The sequence below is a fragment of the Octopus sinensis genome, linkage group LG9 (genome assembly GCF_006345805.1).
Source record: "Octopus sinensis linkage group LG9, ASM634580v1, whole genome shotgun sequence".
NCBI lineage: Eukaryota > Metazoa > Mollusca > Cephalopoda > Octopoda > Octopodidae > Octopus > Octopus sinensis.
Genome location: NC_043005.1, coordinates 21,958,337 through 21,978,570, shown reverse-complemented (window position 1 = coordinate 21,978,570; position 20,234 = coordinate 21,958,337). Strand labels below are relative to the sequence as shown.

At 36.3% G+C, this 20,234-nt stretch overlaps 1 protein-coding gene across 1 annotated transcript in view; it reads right to left on the bottom strand.

Moving 5' to 3' along the window:
- The window catches only part of LOC115215518, a 530,737-nt gene that overhangs the window by 71,565 nt on the left and 438,938 nt on the right, over positions 1-20,234 (bottom strand). Inside the window, exons 21-22 of the mRNA XM_029784691.2 lie at positions 19,489-19,722; positions 8,817-8,987 (exon numbers count right to left, since the gene is read on the bottom strand). Coding sequence (XP_029640551.2) covers positions 8,817-8,987; positions 19,489-19,722 — 405 coding nt within the window. The remainder of the gene's footprint in view (positions 1-8,816; positions 8,988-19,488; positions 19,723-20,234) is intronic.

Genomic DNA, 20,234 nt, shown 5'->3' with positions numbered 1-20,234 from the left:
TATATATATGTATATATATATATATGTGTGTGTGTGTATATGTGTGTGTGTGTGTGTGTGTGTGTGTGTGTGTCTATAATACAAGAGTTAAGGAATGGAATAAGTAAGATCTGGGCTACAGATGTTTCATAGTGAGTGGAACATCAGAAGTGGTAAATATCCAAGTGAGGTGCATACTGAAAGCTACTTGTCAGGCCAAGGGTTACCTACTATGAAATATAAAAATAATTTTTTCCCACTTATTGTACTTTGATACAAAAAAAATCCACAACCTTCTGTCTCAATAAAACACTGTTCCTGCAAAGTGATTTTTATATTTGCTACAGATTGCTTGAACCCAACTTTCTTCCCATACCTTGATCCTTGCATATTATATATATAATATATATATATATATATATATATATATATATATATACATAATATATATGTATAATATATATAATTTAATAACAATTTAATGACTAAGTTCCTCGCAACTTAAAGATTAAGTGGATTCGTAGCTGGTGTTTGGAAGGGTATCCAGCTGTAAAACCCTTGCCAAAACTGACCTCACATATGCTTGTGCCACGTAAAAAGCACTATCTTGTCAGGCATCTTGGGGAGAGTAAGAGAAATATGAGATAAATTCATGATGGCTTCTTCATGTTAGACCTCTATTGGTCAATTCAAGTGTTGTTGGGGTTATCAGTCTGCAAGTGACAATAATTGTTTTCTTTATTCTTAGGGCCATGCACTTGTATAGGATCATAGGTAGTTGTTTCTGCTATATTAGAAGCTGCAGCATCATGCATTAATTACATCAGTTCATAGGCTCTGATGCCACATATGCTAGGGTGTTGTCACCAGTTAGTAATTCACTCATTAGTCAATGGAATGCTAACACATTAACAGCAGCAGTCTTGATAGGGGGGGGGGTACCAAGATTTGATGATGTTAGATTAAAATTAAGGCTGGGTGTCCAACATGGGTGGGTTGTAGTCTATATAGTTGGAAGGGATTAAATACCCTGCCCCTGTGTGTGGGAAGTCAGGCCTAAGGGGATATATCTGAATTGTCAGCTGCCAGTAGCTTGAAGGTGGTTAAAAGGGCATAATTCTGGTGGGAACAATAAGATTTTGATGGTTTATGAAACATGTGTCATCTCCTGGAAGCACAGCTGGCAATTGTAAGTTCTAGGTAATTAAGAAGGTATCCTGTCAATGATACCTCACTCGATGTCGGGAAAATTGTTCTGATGGTTGCAGAATTTCAAGATGTAACATAACTAGGAGGTGACATTTCCCTATCACAGCACTTGAAGGAGCACACATGTTGTGTATACCTTATCTTGAGGCTATTGGCTGGCATGCCCATGTAATGTCTTCTAGTATCAGAGGATGGTATAGGGATGGCTCTATGGACCACAGTTCTTTAGGCTTTGGTTGGCCTGAGGCTATAGTAGAAGACACTTGCCCAAGGTGCCACACAGTGGGACTGAACCAGGAACCATGTAGTTCATAAGCAAGCTACTTACCACACAGCCACTCCTACGCCTATGATTTATGTTTTATACTAAGAAGTGAAGGAATAGGGAAAACAAAATATATCATAAGTATCTACAAAGAGGATAGTGAAAATAATTGATAATCTATTTTCTATTACACAAAAATTATTTATCTTGAAAAGAAGGTAAGGTATGCAGTGCATGCATTGTATACATACACTCTTTGCCCCTGATATATATATATATTATATATATATATATATATATATATATATATATGCACACACAGACACACACACATATACAGGTTGGGGAAGCAAAAGTTGGAAAATAACAGATAATTCACAAAATTGTTTATATTACAACTAGCAATCTAACATACTATAATTTTAACACAAGTTGATAAGGAAATGAAGGGACAATTTATTCAATATGTCTGCCATTGTTGTCCATCACAGCCTTCACAAGCTGTCTGAAGGTGTCACAACTCTTCATGATGGAGTACTCAGACATGTTGTCCTACTCTTCTCTCAGGATTTGCTTAAAATGATCAAGACTTGGATGTGAAGTTCTGTTGGGAAAATGCTCCAATTTGCTCCATATAGCACAGTCCAAGGAGTTCAAGTCTGGACTGGAAGAAAACAAGAAGTTGGCAGGCCAAAAGTGGGCGAAGTTGTCTTCACAGAATTTCTGTGCTTTCTTTTTGACTTCCATTGCATGAGTCAATAGGTGTTTTGGAGTCCTCATGTATGACCCCAAATGTAAATCAGTGTGTACAGCATTTCTGATGGTCTTTGGATAAACTTTCCTGTCTGTGGACAGTTTTCTCATGGATGTTGGAGGGTCTTTCAAAATTTTGGCTTTGAGAGATTTAAGAAATGCATTATCCCATTTTTTTCATGTCTCCTCTTTCTTACTTTCTCTTGATGCCTCCAATATCTAGCATTTGATTCTTAACATTTTAAACAGTGCTCATAGAGGCTCCATGAGCAATATGTTTAATTGCAACCTGGCATGAAGTAAATCTGCAATGCTTGTCTCTTGGCTTCTTAAGTGGGATGTTAGATCGTATTGTGGAACTTCTGCATAATTAACTCTATATACCTTCACCCTGAAATAGAAACAATATTTCAGTATTTATACTCAGGAATATATGTAAAACAAGGCTTCCAACAATATTCCAAGTTTTGCTTCCCCAACCTGTATCTGCATTATATAAGCACAATATATTTTATCACAGCACTCAAATGAGTCGAAGTACTGTAATAATGATTTATCATTGCCATTGCTTTCCAATTATATGATCAGACATGTTGTCTACTCTTCTCTCAGGATTTGCTTAAAATGATCAAGACTGGATGTGAAGTTCTGTTGGGAAAATGCTCCAATTTGCTCCATATAGCACAGTCCAAGGAGTTCAAGTCTGGACTGGAAGAAAACAAGAAGTTGCAGGCCAAAAGTGGGCGAGCGAAGTTGTCTTCACAGAATTTCTGTGCTTTCTTTTTGACTTCCATTGCATGAGTCAATAGGTGTTTTGGAGTCCTCAGTATGACCCCAATGTAAATCAGTGTGATACAGCATTTCTGATGGTCTTTGGATAAACTTTCCTGTCTGTGGACAGTTTCTCATGGATGTTGGAGGGTCTTTCAAAATTGGCTTTGAGAGATTTAAGAAATGCATTATCCCATTTTTTTCATGTCTCCTCTTTCTTACTCTCTTGATGCCTCCAATATCTAGCATTTGATTCTTAACATTTTAACAGTGCTCATAGAGGCTCCATGAGGAGCCATTGTTAATTGCAAACCTGGCATGAAGTAAATATGCAATGCATTGTCTCTTGGCTTCTTAAGTGGGGATGTAGATCGTATTAGTGGAACTTGCATAAATGCATAAATTAACTCTATATACCTTCACCTGAAATAGAAAACAATTATTTCAGTATTTATACTCCACAGAATTTCTGTGCTTTCTTTTGACTTCCATTGCATGAGTCAATAGGTGTTTTGGAGTCCTCATGTATGACCCCAAATGTAAATCAGTGTGTACAGCATTTCTGATGGTCTTTGGATAAACTTTCCTGTCTGTGGACAGTTTTCTCATGGATGTTGGAGGGTCTTTCAAAATTTTGGCTTTGAGAGATTTAAGAAATGCATTATCCCATTTTTTTCATGTCTCCTCTTTCTTACTTTCTCTTGATGCCTCCAATATCTAGCATTTGATTCTTAACATTTTAAACAGTGCTCATAGAGGCTCCATGAGCAATATGTTTAATTGCAAACCTGGCATGAAGTAAATCTGCAATGCATTGTCTCTTGGCTTCTTAAGTGGGCATGTTAGATCGTATTAGTGGAACTTCTGCATAAATTAACTCTATATACCTTCACCCTGAAATAGAAAACAATATTTCAGTATTTATACTCAGGAATATATGTAAAACAAGGCTTCCAAAATATTCCAAGTTTTGCTTCCCCAACCTGTATATGCATTATATAAGCACAATATATTTTATGCACAGCACTCAATGAGTCTGAAGTACTGTAATATGATTTATCATTGCCATTGCTTTCCAATATATATGTGACACACTCATATACATATATATATATAGATACACAGACATGCGCATAAACATAAAATGGTAATACTCTACTGACCTTGATCAATGATGTAAGTATCACTATATCCATCATTGGGTTTAAGTTTATCAGTCAAATGAGTCACATCACTCAAATTACAGGCCTTTTCTTTCTCATTGTATTCATATGAATTACATTCTGGTTGTTGATGGCAATCTTCATTACACTTCTTTAAGCTCACATTCTTAAGCTGTCTAAAAACATCCGGCCCAGGTATGCTAACTTTAGAAAGCTCAATTTTCGTATCATCGGCTGGAAGGAAAAAAAGAAAAGAAAATAAGTACATTTTATAGCCATGCTCAAAACAGATGGACATACACACACATTAAATATTATAATGCATGTGGTGTATAATTTTGAAATAGCCTATATGTTATATGAGGTGGTATGAAAAAGTTCCTGAACTTGAAAGACTATTGCAAGACTAGTGCTGCCCATACCAATAATGCTAAGAATAAGACCAAACCTGAGTCAAATCAATGATAATAGTAATAATGATAATGGCGATGACGACGATGATGATGATCGTAATTTCTTTTATTTACTTCACTTTCTAAAGCATTGTCCATAAGACAAAGTTTGTCTTCTGGCCTTGCTCCATATGTAGGAAAGGAGTTGGAAGAAACTCCATTTGCTGCACCTAGTGTAAACTATGGACACATAAGAGATGCAGTGGTATCACAGGTAGATTAATCTTTCTATGTGGCAGATATGCGAGAACAATAAGCACTAAGAGCATACAGGAATTAGATTCTCTCAAATTCTCAGGAGGCTCTTTTGAGGTTGTAAATAGTTTTGGTTACCATGGTGACCAAATTAGAAATGCTCTGAAAGTATTGTTTCTAGAGTTGGCCTCTCTCTCAGAATGAAGTGTAGGCTGTATGATGCTTGTGTATGAATGGCTATTCTCCATGGTAGTGAGGAATGGGCTCTGAATGCTGAAGACGTGTAGACTGGAGAGAAAGGAAGGTAATAGCTCCATTGGATGTGCAACATCAGTGCACATGTATGACAAGGTGCATATGTATTGAGAGAAAAGTCAGGCATAAGAGAAATTAAATATAGCATACAAGAGAGAAGACTACGTTGGTTTGGACATGGGATGCATATGAATGAGAATAGCTTCATAAAGAAGTGCCAGTCACTGAAAGTGGATGGAACCCATAGAAGAGGGAGACCCAGGAAGACATGAGATGAAGAACTGATTTCAGGAAGTTGGACCTCATGGAGGAAATGACCACGGACCGAGATGTCTGACAATATGAAGTTCTTGAGAAGATCCACCCACATCAGTGAAACTGAGTTCTAGGAATGCTGTGTGTCCTGCCCACACTCAGCAAGAAAACTTCTCACAAACTCTACCACAACGACTGAAACTATGTCTCTACACCCCTTATTTTCCTCACATTTCTGCTTCATGTACTATGATTAACTCCCACTTCCCAGTCTAGTCCTCTTGGCCCAGAGCCACTGTATCATTGCTCTCTGCTTTCCCCCGACCTGTGTGTTCTACTCACATGCCTTGGTTCACTCTATTATTGCCATTTGTTAACCCTGACCTGTGTGTTCTACCCACATTTAACACGAAACCTTCTTCCTCACCCTACCCCAACAAACCAGTCTATATCTCTTCTCTTCTCGCATTTCCTCCTTCATTTACTATGCCTGGCTCTCACCATTTGCCAAGCTCTCACTCCCCAATCCTGTTCTCACACCCCTATTCTTCTGTATCATTGCTAGCCCCTCTAGCTCTATATATACTCAGGTCTTTTGCCACTTGCTCACACTCTTTAATTGGACACCCTTTGCAATATCCTGTCACTTATATTATGACATTTGAACCTCAAGGGTATGCCCTGGCACTTGCCACTATCTATATCTCTCTCTTCCTTTACTCAACCATCTCATTTATACTCTGATCCCTGTTCCTTGTGAGCATGCCTGGCATTTTGCCACCATCTCCATCCTGCTGTCTCCGACTCTCTCTCTCTCTCTTTCTCCTGCACCTCCCTCAGGTTGGGCAACCATGTATTTTCTTTGTGGTAGTACTCCTGTTTCTATCTTCATTCCTGATATTTCTCTCACTGGCTGGGTAACCTTGTACTTCTTCTATAGCAAGACAACTGTATCCGTCTCACTATAACCTTTTCCCCACCACCTCCTCCAATGCCTCCACCCCTCTTAAAAGCTTTTATCTTGCAAGTACTTGGTGACCCTGTCAGTACCACTTAAAAGCACCTAGTCTATATTGTAAAGTAGCTGGTGTTTGGAAGGGCATCCAGCTGTAAAACCCTTGCCAAAACTGACCTCACATATGCTTGTGCCACGTAAAAAGCACTATTCACCTTGCCTGTGTTTCTGCTACATAAAAAGCACTAAGTCCACTTTGCTGAGTGGTTAGTGTTAGGAAGGGCATCTAGCTATAAAAATCCTGCCAAAACAGTCACAGATGTCTGGTGTAGGCTTCGGCCTGGCTGGCTTTTGTGGTACTGTCCCATCCATGCTAGGATGGATCACGGACGTTAAATGATGATAATGATGATACCTGACTTGATATCTGAAGTAATGTCCACTTAGTTGAATGTAGTCGGATTGGTAGCAATCATTATATTTAAATCAAACTTCTTGAAGATTCCTGTCAACTTCTTAAATCTATTCATGGTATGGCTGCATATATTGAAATTTTTTGGAAATTGTCCCTGTATAAATCTAATGTGTTAATATAGTGAAGTCTACAACTTCATTCCAGTTAAAGTTCCTTGTTGATATACAAGGAAATGGCTTGCCTTTCTTTTAGACCCAGAAGATTAAACTGAGTGAATTTGCTGGCTGTTAAGTTTTTAATACCCTAGAACTATTCTAAAGAGAAACTTATTTTAAGCAGAAAGGATTCTTTTGTCCTAGGAGACAACTTTTCTGATTCTAGAAGTATGGGAAAATGTACTCTCTTCATGTGGTATAATGGTTGGTAAGAGGAAGGGCTTCTTGCTATATTAATGAAGACAAAATATAGGAAATACACAATTACATAAACTGGTATTACTTTTTCTGTTATTTTGTATATCCGAATATGTAGGACAAACAGAGACAAGACATTGTGCTGTAATAGTACTGCCTAAGCCATGCCAACATAGACAAATGAAGAGAAAACTATTGTTACAACAACTGCTTTTACTGCTGCTGCAGCTGCCGCCACTGCCGCTTCTCTGCCACCGCCAACACCACTGCCACCAATAATGTGCCCTTAAAAGGTAACTCTGTCAATGTCTTTACAGAAATGGTTGTCTATATATTATGAAATACAAATGGAATTGCAAATTTCAGAAATAATGGAAAAGAGAATTCCAGTAATAAAATGCAAAGAATAATTACGTTGTATTCGTTGGTAGTAATCGCTGTCTGGGGCTGTCGTTAATTTCTTGGAGGTAGCTGCAGTTTTCTTTGATAAGAAGCATTTTCCACTTTTTGTTATTTCAAATGATAAACAATTTTTACGAGACAAACATTTTTCTAAACAGGCTTCTGTTGTTACTTTCTTATTTTCCCACAATTTTTTCTCCGGTATATCAAGAAAGGCTTCTTTTACTCTCACAAATTGTTCCTTAGTATCTAGATATAAAGTTAAAAGTTAAACAAATGAAATACAAGAACAATAATAATAATTTTTAATATAGAAAGAAGCTAAAATCTGTGAGGTAGAAATTTGTCAATTAAACTGACCTCTACACTTGAGTGGTATTTTATTTTGTTGGCCGGGGAAAGGCAAAGCTAACATCTACAGGATTTGAATTAAGAAGTGAAAGAGCCAGAACAAATAACACAACACATTTTGTCTGATGCTCTGTTGATTCTCTGAGTCCATCACCCTTAACTACAAGAATAATTATAATTATTGAAGCAACTGATATTACCAGTTTGTAGTATAAATACAAGACCACAAATTCTGCAGTGATGATATCTGAAAATAAATCAACTGCTATACTTGAATAGACCTTGTTTTATCAACCTCAGAAGTATGGAAGGTGAAGTATGTATTGTTGGGATTTGAAGCGATGATGTAAAAGGATGTAACTAAATATAATTAATCATAGCAAGAACTATAACCCATCAATTTACTGATTTTGTAATGTTTTGCTTTTTAGGTGAAATCAAGCTGAGGTCAACTTTACTTGCAGGGATAGATAACATAATATACTAGTCAAATTGTAGGGATTGTGGTATTGAGAAAACAAACATTTATTGAACCTAATCAGAAACCATCATTATTAGGATTATCATAACTAAGGGTGGTGGATTGGAAGATAGCAAGAGCATCAGAAATCTGTTTCAGAGTTTTAGTAAAGAAGCATTCAGACCATTATACTGTACAGAGTTTTGGATGATGACAAAGAGTATTGGAGAGAAATGTCAATGTGGAAGCCTACAGGAAACAAGCATTCAAATTTCCAGTTCTTGATCAGCATACTTAATCCATCACTTGATTAAATGGCATTACCTTGCCCTTGGGAAGAATTAATGGAATGCACTCTGTTACAAGCATTTAGGGAAGTCTCTGGTCTGAGGATAGATTCCTCTCTAATCACTGTGGAAATTGTCATAGGGTTAGTCAGTCCTTCTTTGACAAACACATCTAATACAAAAATAAAACAAAATTACATAGTCAAAGACAACAAGAGAGAAGCTATTTACGGTACCATTACAAATAGGTGGTACTGGAGTCCATTTGTTGTTCTTTTCACATGTGGATTTAAATGACTCTTCGTCTGGACAAGTATAGGTCACTTCAGATTTATAGTCGGTAGATTTGTAGTCCTTCTCAGCACCAACAATGTCTTTTGGTGGTCCACAGTTGATTTTTGAGTTAACTGAAATTGATGAAATAAAATTGATATCAATGTTAGGAAGAGGATGAGAGTAAAGAGATAATGACTATGTTACAATAAAAGATACTGAGTGAATCAAATTGACGAAATTTTCACACATATATTACAAGTATGTCATTATTTAGTTTTATTTAAAGACTAGTGTAATCCATGCCATCAGAAATGATGGCATGTAAATGATACAAAAAATATAATTAAAATAAAAACATTATGACCTTTATCTCAGTAATTGCTTCAACATCACGTTCCTAGTGAAAACCCTACGAGCAATGAGTTCACCTTGTTTTGGATGGTCTTTACGAACATTTAATATCATTACAACTTCTATTTCTACTCAATGTAACATAAAGTTGCCCATGGCTGAATACTAGTGATGGTAGGATGATACCAACATTATTGAAGCTCTGCCCTTGTGATTTGTTTATAGTCATTGCAAGTGCTGGGATAACAGGAAACTGTCATCTGCTCATACTAAAAGGAAGGGTTGTCCCACTGGGACAGAGAGAGATGCGTGGAATAAAGGCCTCTTCTCCTTTCTTGCTTCCACTAAGTATTTTTTTGCGCTCATCTCTCGTCTCACTTGTGATTGATTTAATAACCTTAATGTATTATTTAATCTTCTTGCGTCCAGTTCTTCCTGAGTGAGACTGACTGTTCTTTGTTTTTGTCTCTCTCTGGCTAACTGTCACCTTCTGTCTGATTCATTCTCCATAGCAGGTAGATGAGTATATTTAATACAATGGAACAGAAAATTCAAAACAAATGAGTATATTTGTGTGTGTATGTGTGTGCATGTTAGTTTGTTTGTATTTCTATACGTAACCATACAAAGTCCAAAATTACACAGGATTACATTAACAGCTTACACACAGAGACTTATTTTTTTCAATAAATGTCTACATGTTCTCTATCACTGTCTGTTTGTCTCTCTCTCTTTCTCTCTCTCTCTCTTTACTGCCTGAACTGGAAAAAGATCTTGAAAACAAATTGCACCGCCTTGGTAAAATTCTTTATTCATAAATATTTACAAACATCAGATCAGACTTCTTGTCACCCATCTGGCCCGAAGTCTAAAGTCACTAATGACTAATCTATGCTGGGGGTTTCATTTTATCAGGGAAGGTCTTTGCACTTATGAGCAACCATGTATCTTGCAGTTTGATAAGAATGTAATCGATCTGGCTAGTGTGGTCACCCAACTGATAGGTTATCAGGTGGATGTCTGGCTTCCTGAAGTTGGTGCAAATCAATAGGTTATTCACATCACAAAACTCCATTAGCTTTGTCCCCTCTTCGTTTTGAGAACCAATTTCATGGCCCCCATGTGCACCATGAAAAGTACCTGGCTGCTGCCCATCATGTCCAGTGAAATTGCCAGCCATGAATATGAGATCATTGTCATTTGTCTTAGAGGTAGCTTTCAGAAGAATATCACAGAAGTGGTCCCTTTGTTCATTTGGTAGACCCACTTAGCAGGTATAGGCAGAGATAATTGTCGCTGTACTATTTTGTAAAATCAGCCTGAGCTTAAGTACTCTTTCACAGACTCTGGCTACCTTTTTGACCTTATCAACCAATTTCTTTGCAAGAAGTATGCCCACACCACCTACTGTCACTATTATCTTCCCAGAAAAGTTTATATCTATGTGTTTTGCCTGTGAGGAACCTGGCTGAAGCTCCCCTCTGCTTTATCATTTGAATGAAACATGCATCAACATACTTCTGTTCAAGTATCTCAACAATCTCACCAGACCTACCTTTCAATGTACCTACATTGACAGTGCCAACTCTGAAAACTTGGAAGGGGACATGGGAAGTGAGGATATTATTCAGCAACTGAAAAGGTTTCAATGAGTGTTTGATAACAGACATGTCATAAGGATTGGTCTCACTTTAATTCATCATCATTCAATCATGTTAAAAAGTGTTACCCCTATTAGTAGTGAGTATAGTACAAGCATTGTTAATATAAGCATTATTACTGCAGACATAAATGTGTCAAAGTTTAAATTAAGATATATTTATATATATATATATATATATATATATATATATATAGAGAGAGAGAGAGAGAGAGAGAGAGCGCATTCTGGTACAGTGGAGGGTTTTCTGTACGGTGTTGGTGTTGGGGTGGAGCCTTGAAAGGAATCACTGGTATAAGAGAAGAAAATGTCTTTCTGGTATAAGAGAAGAAACTACGGGTATATGGTAGGGGATTTCAGGTATAAGAGAAATTTGTGGTATAGGAGAGATAGAGGAGATTTCTTGTAAACTAGTTTTCCGGCATAAGAGAGGAGATTTCTGATATAGGTGGTGGGGGAAAGTTTGGGTGGATGCATCATGAAGAAACAGGAAAGTCAGTCAGCCAGCCTGGAGAAATCACTCTATCTCAAAATAAAGAAACAGGAAAAAAGGGGTAACTGGAATGCAGGAAAACAGCATTCAGGATAGATAGATAGATAGATAGAGAGAGGTAAAAGAAAAATCTTGATCATGGAGAAATTGCAAACTACCAAAATATGGAAAGTTATCATAAATAAAATGCTACAAGAGAGGATATTGTAAAATTAAAGCAAGTGATATGAAAGTTATAGCAAACTAACAAAATATGGTAAGATATCGCAAATAAAATGCTACAAGAGGGAATGTTGTAAATTTAAGCAAGTGATATGAAAGTTAGTTTAAAATCAGGTTAGTATTATTAGATGAATGATGTGATTAAGAGAACAGATTTTCTTAGCTAAGGTGGACATACGTGCAGGATAATGTATTTATGTACATATGCATATATGTATGTGTGTATGCATGTATGCATGTGTGTATGTATTTCATGTATATATTAATATATATTGGTCAAATTTCATACATCCGAAAAGATGCACATTCTAAAGCATTAGAGCTGTAATATTTAGAAGGTTGTTTGTTATGGCTAGTCATATCTCTATTGGCCAGAGGCACATAAATCTCTACAACTGGTTTATGTATAGCATACCCCACTCTTTTAGATACCATAGGTAGCTGACCATACATAATTTAAATGCCATATGTAGCTGGCCATACATAATTAAATGGAGGCTCTTAGATCAAGGGTTGTGCCTCAACAGAAGTGAATGATGCAAGCTTTGCTTTCTTGAATGTGCCACTCTTTTCTAACTTGGTTCATATTGCTAAACTGAATTATTTCCCCATCATTGTGGAAACCTGACTAGCCTTTTCTGATAACTTGGATACCACTCAGTAACTGCATGGGTACACCTGTTGTCTATGAACCTTGTGACATGTCAAGTCCAGCAGAACTTGTTCTTTCAGTATTCTGTGATCATGTCGTTCACACCACTCTGTTCTTGACATGTCTCAACTGGGATATGCTCTTATAATGGTATCCCGAGCATGGATCTTTTCATGGCCCTTTGTGTCATAGCCAATTAATGTTTTTGCTTTTTGTAGTAACCCACGTTCCACTTGTGTATAAGAGCACAAATAGGATAGTACTATTGAAGAATCTGGCACATATGGTCTTGTCCAACCTTGCTTTCAGTACATCCTTTATTGAGGTAAATGCCTTCAATTCTGTCCTTAGTCTCTTTCAAATTTCAGCATTCATGTCCCGGTATATATTCACTGTGTGCCATAAGCAGGAATATTCTTTTACCTTCTTTATTTCATTACTTTCCATTTGTATTTGGCCTTGTTCTGAATATTTGAACCACAAGTATTTTGTTTTCATGTAGTTCCTTTTCAGGGTTGCTGCTAGGCTCTGGGTGTTTAGCATGGTCTGCAGCTGATATGTGGCTTCAGTGATGAGTATGATGTCATCTGTGAATTGGTGTTGTGTTAGTAGCTCATGTTGATGTCCGGTCAATGTTTCTGATAAACATTTTTAGACATGTGGTGAATAGCTATGGAGAGATGGTATCTCCTTGTTTGACATCTTTCCCAACTGGAACTCTTACTGGTGATGATAACACCACTATATTAGTGGTGCATCCAATGTTCGCATCCCTGAACTGGTTAGTGTATTGTGCCTTTACACCTTGCATTTCCAGACATTTTTGCACTGTGTTCATCTCAACATTATTGGGGTGTGGTCAATTTGATTTTAGTATCAAGCAACTGGGGCTGTCCAGATCCCTCTCCAGACTGCTTCCTAAATAGGCTGCTCCCAATGTAAATTCTTATTGCCTCTATCATGGTAGCCAACCATTCTTCCCTTACATTTCTCTCTCTCAGTAGATTATGAAACTGTAATAACCTCAATGAAAATGTTAAAACTCTTTGTCTCTTACGTCTCTTTGTTTTATTAGCACCGTGTGTGTGTATATATGATAATATATATACTATATATACACATATACATACATACATACATACATACATACAACATACATACGTATGTATGTATGTGTATATATATATATATATATATATGTATATGTATGTATATATATATATAATATATATATATTAATATATATATATATATATATATATGTATGTATATATATATATATATATATATATATATATATATATATATATATATATATATATATGACAAGAAATAATTTTTGCCTCTTTTTATGGAGACAAAAAGAAGTGCTCATTGAGACAGAGATAAAAAAACATTGATTACAGAACAAACATCAAATTAGAGGCAACGACTTTATATATAACCCCATACCACCAAACATTTGATCATATATAAATATTACCATGGTCTCTAAACATATAAAGTATACATATATAAAAAACACAGAAGGTAAAAATCATGCATGCGAATAAAGATAGAGATATATAGAATAGCCTATCAAGAAGGTATATACAATCGACTAAAGATTCTAAAGCATGTCATGTGACTAAAAATGTAAATACAATAAAATATCAATTGACTAAACAAAATTTTTTCTTACTCCCCCCAAACAAAAAAGTATGTCAAAAAAGTTCATATCATAAAAACCATGCTAGGTTGGAGTCCAGAAGCAAAAAGCTGGTTCAGGAGCATCCGGCAGTGCAGATGTATTTTGTCAGGTGATAAATAAGTACAACTCATTAGAATAACAGTTCCGGAATGTAACTTCTCATTTTGTAGAAAGGAAAGCAACCAGATGGAGGAAATATCTTCATTTATATAGAAGACCAAAAATAAAATCACAAATGGCAAAAAGAGAAATGAACACACAATCCAGCGAGAAAAGTATTAAAAATAACAATTAGCAAATATGGCTGTATAAACGCCCTCAGGGAAGCTGTATGGCATGAATACACTCGCTGATACAAGCATCCGTGAAAATGTGAGTATACACACACTTGAGGTTTGGTGAATTGATGATCACAAAGTGAGTTAACTATCTACTTGGTGTTTGTAAGAATGGGGAGATTAAAAGTAAATTTAAGTCATCCGTACCTTAATACAAATTAAATTGTTAGCAGTTACTCAAAATTCATTCCACTGCATTATGCGAAAGTACATTTATATGCATGTAGGCATCTCGAGAGTCATTCAGAAATTCTATTAATGATCTCGTTAGTCCACAGAATAGACAGAGATTCCTCGGAGCAGAGATGGCATCTCCTGGAAATTATATTGTATGGTTTCACATGCCTTACTATGGATCAAGTAATGCTGTATTTCATAGTATTCTCCTTCAGTCACCATACAAAATCTATCAAAGATGTTGAATGTCTCTTATTGATTGTCTTAAAGCTGGCAACATGGTTACGATAATGATTCTTAAATGAATCAGCAGTCTGCTCAATGTAAACATACAGCTCTCTCCTTGTGTGCACAGTACATTTATATACAAGATTTGTACTCATACAGAGGTTCCTCAAAGGACATTTTGATTTTTTTCTATGCATGAGCATTTAGCATATTTATTTATATATTAGACAGTCCCAACTCCATTTACCAGCATTGTTACCATGTTAGCTGTATCATAAGTATTTCTATTACTACAATTTAGTCATAGTTGTTGTTAATCATTACAGTTTACATCTCTTTGGTTGGTATTTAGATGCATATGTTTGCTACATCCAGTAGGTGGGTTATTGAACCTTTGCTGCATTTTGCTATTGTTTATGCGATGCATAAGCTGCTCTAAATTAGCAGAGTTGGCGTAGGATACCTTCACGATGTGCTGATTAAAAATAGCATGATACCAATTAGATTTAGGAAAACATTTGTCCAAAGCAACAAAAAATTTTCCAGCGATCTTGGTTGAAACATGCAAACCAAAAATTGGGTTGAACCAGAGGACATCTTGATTTCTATATCTGTTGTTAAGCTTATTTAATCGACGGTGTTGTACAGGACTGGAACAAGCTGTTGGATTATGTCATGTATGACTATGAGTTTTTGTTGGTAGTTCAGTGATATGACCAATTCTTCCTGGCCTGTATTCTTTGTCTGAGTTCTCAAACTGTGACATTGTGGTGGTGTAAAATGCATATCACAGTTGGAGGAATTACCAGTGTTGTGTATACTTGCTTCTTGTATATATTGAATTTTTTTATGGTACCCAGCCCTAGCTAGAGCAGCATTATAATAAGTTGCATGTGATTCACAAATTTTATAATTAGTGGATAATCTAGAAATTCTTGTAGAAATATTCTTAACTAATCACCATATAATTGAGGGTGGATGGTTGGATGCTACGTTAATGTGCTTAATATGATCATTTGGCTTAGGAAATGGTCCAAATAATTCAATATCAAGACAGAAGGCAGCATCAAGAAAATTCACTCGATGATAATCTTTACCCATAGTAATGTTTAGTCCTAAAGTTTTGAAAAGCCTAAAGAAATTTTTCCTATGCCTTTCTAACTGTACTTTGCTACTTCTGTCTAGAAAAAAATAAGGTGTCATCCTTATATAGACCCCCTGTTACTTCCAGAAAAGAAGACTGGATTAATGAAAGGATATATATTCCAACTAGGTCACTCATATGAGCCCATTGCTATATTAAATGCATTCTCCCTATCTAATCTACTCCATAATCTACCATCAAGATCTACTAGAGTGGCTCAAGTGGCAAGTATGATATCTATTTCACATTGGGACAAATCGGAATTTTCCATGCTATAAACCAGGGATTGATTAAGAACGATCGGGTTGATAGTGGCATAGTAGCTCTCTATATCTAATTGCAAGAATTTACTATTCTTACTAATTTCTAGAAGCTTAAACCATCCCACCACCTCTTGCGTATCAGACCAGAGGGCTAATCTAATTTTAGACTTAAGGATGGGTATTACCCTATCAATGATTTTTTTTATTAATAATGCCTATATCGGATTTAGAAGGACAAATCAATCTTAAGCATAATCCAGGGTTTTTCAGAGATGTAAGGTTTGGTTCTATCATCTATGGCTAGATCTCTGCCAATTTGTAGCCCTGTATTATTAATCTTTTTCAATACAGCATTACTAGTGTGTCTATATTTGCTGTGTAATTCCTTCCTAATCATAGTCTTATATAGCTCAATATCGACAATGTAAATGTTACTTGTTTTGTCCGCTGGTACAAGTATCCCCGGAGGTTTCTTGAAGTTGACAAGTAATTTTCTGATTTTCTGCTGATGTATATTACACCTTCTAGGGTACTTCTTTAACTTCACGTTCTTTACCATACTATATAGTTCTTTTTCAAACCTGGTTAGGTGTTGGTTAGCCAGTGGGTTCCTTCTAGACATGAATAATTTTCTTAATAGGTTGCCTTGTTAAGGTTTGTTTGGCTTAAGCTCCTTGTCAAAAAAGAAAGCTTTCCACTGAATTCTACATACAAATTGATTTGTTTTCTCCAAAAAATCACATATATGATCCTTCTGGTTGGGTATAGCTATGTCCTTTAGTGAAACATCCAGTGTTATTTTATCCATCATCTTGGTATGCTACTGTATAGCACCTTCCTTCTGGAAATCGGAAATTATTATTGACCTGATGGATCTCCCTAGTTTTTCAATGACTTTTATGTTCAACTTAGTTTCCTTCAGGATATTTCTAAATCTGCGGGCTAGTTCCCATGTGGCATGGCTTCTACAAACATCACCCCTTGCAACTTGTTGGCATTGTACCATGTGTTCTTTTTGTTTGTTTTATCATAAATTCTCCGTATTTTATTCCACTGTTTACTACAGTACTTAGGTTGTGTTCCATCAGCATCCTTATTCACAATCTCTTCAAATTTCTTGTTAGCCCCCCTGTACACTCAGATTCTATCTTTCTGGTTATATCCTGAAAAATTGCATGTGATGCATGAAGTCCTGTGTGTATTTGTGTTTCTCTCAGGTTTTGCACAGTAGGTGGGGATATGGTTTTCCTTATTCTGACTGAATCGGCTATTAATACATTAATTTTCATATTGTGTGATAGAACTGAACTCTTATGGATCATATATGGGTTCTTGACTATGATGCTGATGTCATCCACATATCTTCTGTACAGGCTGATCGCTACTGAGTGCTCCTCAAGAGCTTGTTTCAGTTTTCTGTACCACCAGGACATGAAGAGGCCCACCATGTCCCCAGCCACACTGACTTCGATGGCTGCCCGCTGGACTTGCATATATAACTTCTCATTGAATCTAACCATATAGTTCTGCAGGGTAGTCTTTAGACTTGCTCCCATTGCATGTGCAATCATTTTCTGTGTCTGGACGTTATCACCTGGATTGTGGGGAGGTGCATTCCATCCACTCCAGTGCTCTGCAGTGTTTTTCCTAGCTGCTATTGTGACTATGGGTGGTCTACCTTGTTCCAGCCTGGTGGGGCAGAATCTACTTAGGTTGTGGTGATTTAAGTATTCTCTATTGTAAATGAGCTTCAGGAGGAGACCCAGTTCCCTCATGTTCATATACATATACATATATATATATATATATATATACAGCACTATGACCTGGCAACGCCGGGTTATAGTGCTAGTGCATGTATATACAGCTGCGTGCGTGCACACATACATGCGAGTACTGTCCAAATCTCTGACCAATCACATACAGCTAGCTGGTATTCAATAGGTCGTATCAAGTTTCGGGCATTTTGATTGGGTTTTGGGTAGAAAATTCACAAAACAGTCACTTCTATTGATTTTTTAATGGCTCTGCGGGCTGACTGGGGAAATGTAAAGATGTGCATGACCACCACCCTTGGACGGTTTTGAATGACCATAGAAAGTGCGAGCCCTCTAACTGAAAAATTGTGGATTTGTATAAAGGACACGCAGACAGACGACATTTTGCCGTTTATATATATAGAGATATGTGTGTGTGTGTATGTATATATATATATATGTGTGTGTATATATATATATATATATATATATATATATATATATATATTATATATAGGTATATATATGTTGTATGTGATATATATTATATATATATATATATATATATATATTATATATATATATATATAACATATACATACAATATATATTGTATATATACATGCTAGCATGGAAAACAGATGTTAAACGATAATGATGATGATGTATATATATGACAGGCATGGCTGTGTGTTAAGAAGCTTGCTTCCCAACCACATCATTGCAGGTTAAGTTCCACTGCATGGCACTTTGGGTAAATGTCTTCTATTATAGCCTCGAGCTGACCAAAGCCTTGTGAATGGATTTGATAGAGGAAACTGAAAGAAGCTCAGCTTATGTGTGTGTATGTGTGTGTATGCGTCTCTGTGTCTGTGTTTGTCCTCCATCATCACTTGACAACTGGTGTTGAGGTGTCTATGTCCCCATAACAGTTCAGCAAAGAGACCAATAGAAGAAGTACTAGGCTTAAAAGTAAGTTCTGGGTTCAAATTGTTCAACAAAAACACTTCATGGCACTGCTGCAGTATGGTTGCAGTTAAATAGCTGAAACAAGTAAAAGAATACATCTGTATACATATATAACTACATATGTACATATATAACTCTATATAATATATATATATATATATATATATATATATATAGATATATATATATATATATATAGATATATATATATATATATATATATATATTATATAAACACAGTGGCTGTGTGGTAAGAAGCTTGCTTCCCAACCACATGGTTCTGGGTTCAGTCCCACTGCTTGGTACCTTGGGCAAGTGTCTTTCACTATAGCCTTGGGCCGACCAAAGCCTTGTGTATGGATTTGGTAGACGGAAACTGAAAGAAGCCCATTGTGCATTTGTACCCCCACCGTTGCTTGACAACTTATGTTGATGTGTTTACATCCCGTAACTTAGCAGCTCAGCAAAAGAGATGAATAACAAAAGTACTAGGCTTACAAAGGATAAGTCCTGGGGTCAATTTGTTTGACTAAAGGCAGTGATCCAGCATGACCACAGTCAAATAACTAAAACAAGTAAAAGAATAAAAGAATATATATTATAGACACACATGTAGGTATATGTAAATACATACAAACACATATGCATGCAAGCACACAAAGTAAAAGAATAAAGATACTCTACTGACCTGGGTTAATGATGTAAGTATTCCATTCCCATGTGTTGGGTAGAAGGTCCTGAGTCAAGTGAGTCACATTACTTTGATCACACAACTTAAGTTTTTCATTATACTCATAAGAGTTACATCCTGGATTTTGATGACAAGCATGATCACACTCCTTTAAGCTCACATTATCCACTCGTCCAAAAGTATCATGCCCTGGTATGGCAGCGCTTTTAAGTATCAAAACATCATCTTTGGCTAGAAAAAAAGAAAGAAAACAAGAAATATATTTTATACTCCCACACACAAATTAAAAATTATATAGCAACCAATGTATAAACTGTTTTTAATGTACAATTTATTTATAACAAATATGAGGGTTGGCTGAATAGTCCATAGGTTGACCAAGATACTCTCATGGAATGTAACCAAATGAGGTTTATTTTTCAACTCACTTCTCCTTGTGATCCATAAACTTCTTATATCAGTGTTACAGTGCTTGGATCCCATTAGTGAAAAAATTTTCATCTTGTTGGTGAAAAAAGTCATCAACAGCAGATATGACATCATCACTACTGCAATACTGGTTCTCAACCAAGTGTTTTTTCATGTTAGGGAGCAGATGATATTCAGATGGTGTCACATCAGGAGAATAGCAAGGGAGATTAACCAGTTCAAAGCCACAACCAGACACAACAGCCGTTGAAACCAAGGACTTGTGTGCCGGAGTAGTGACCTGATGAAACAAGACCATTCTCATCAGTTTTCTC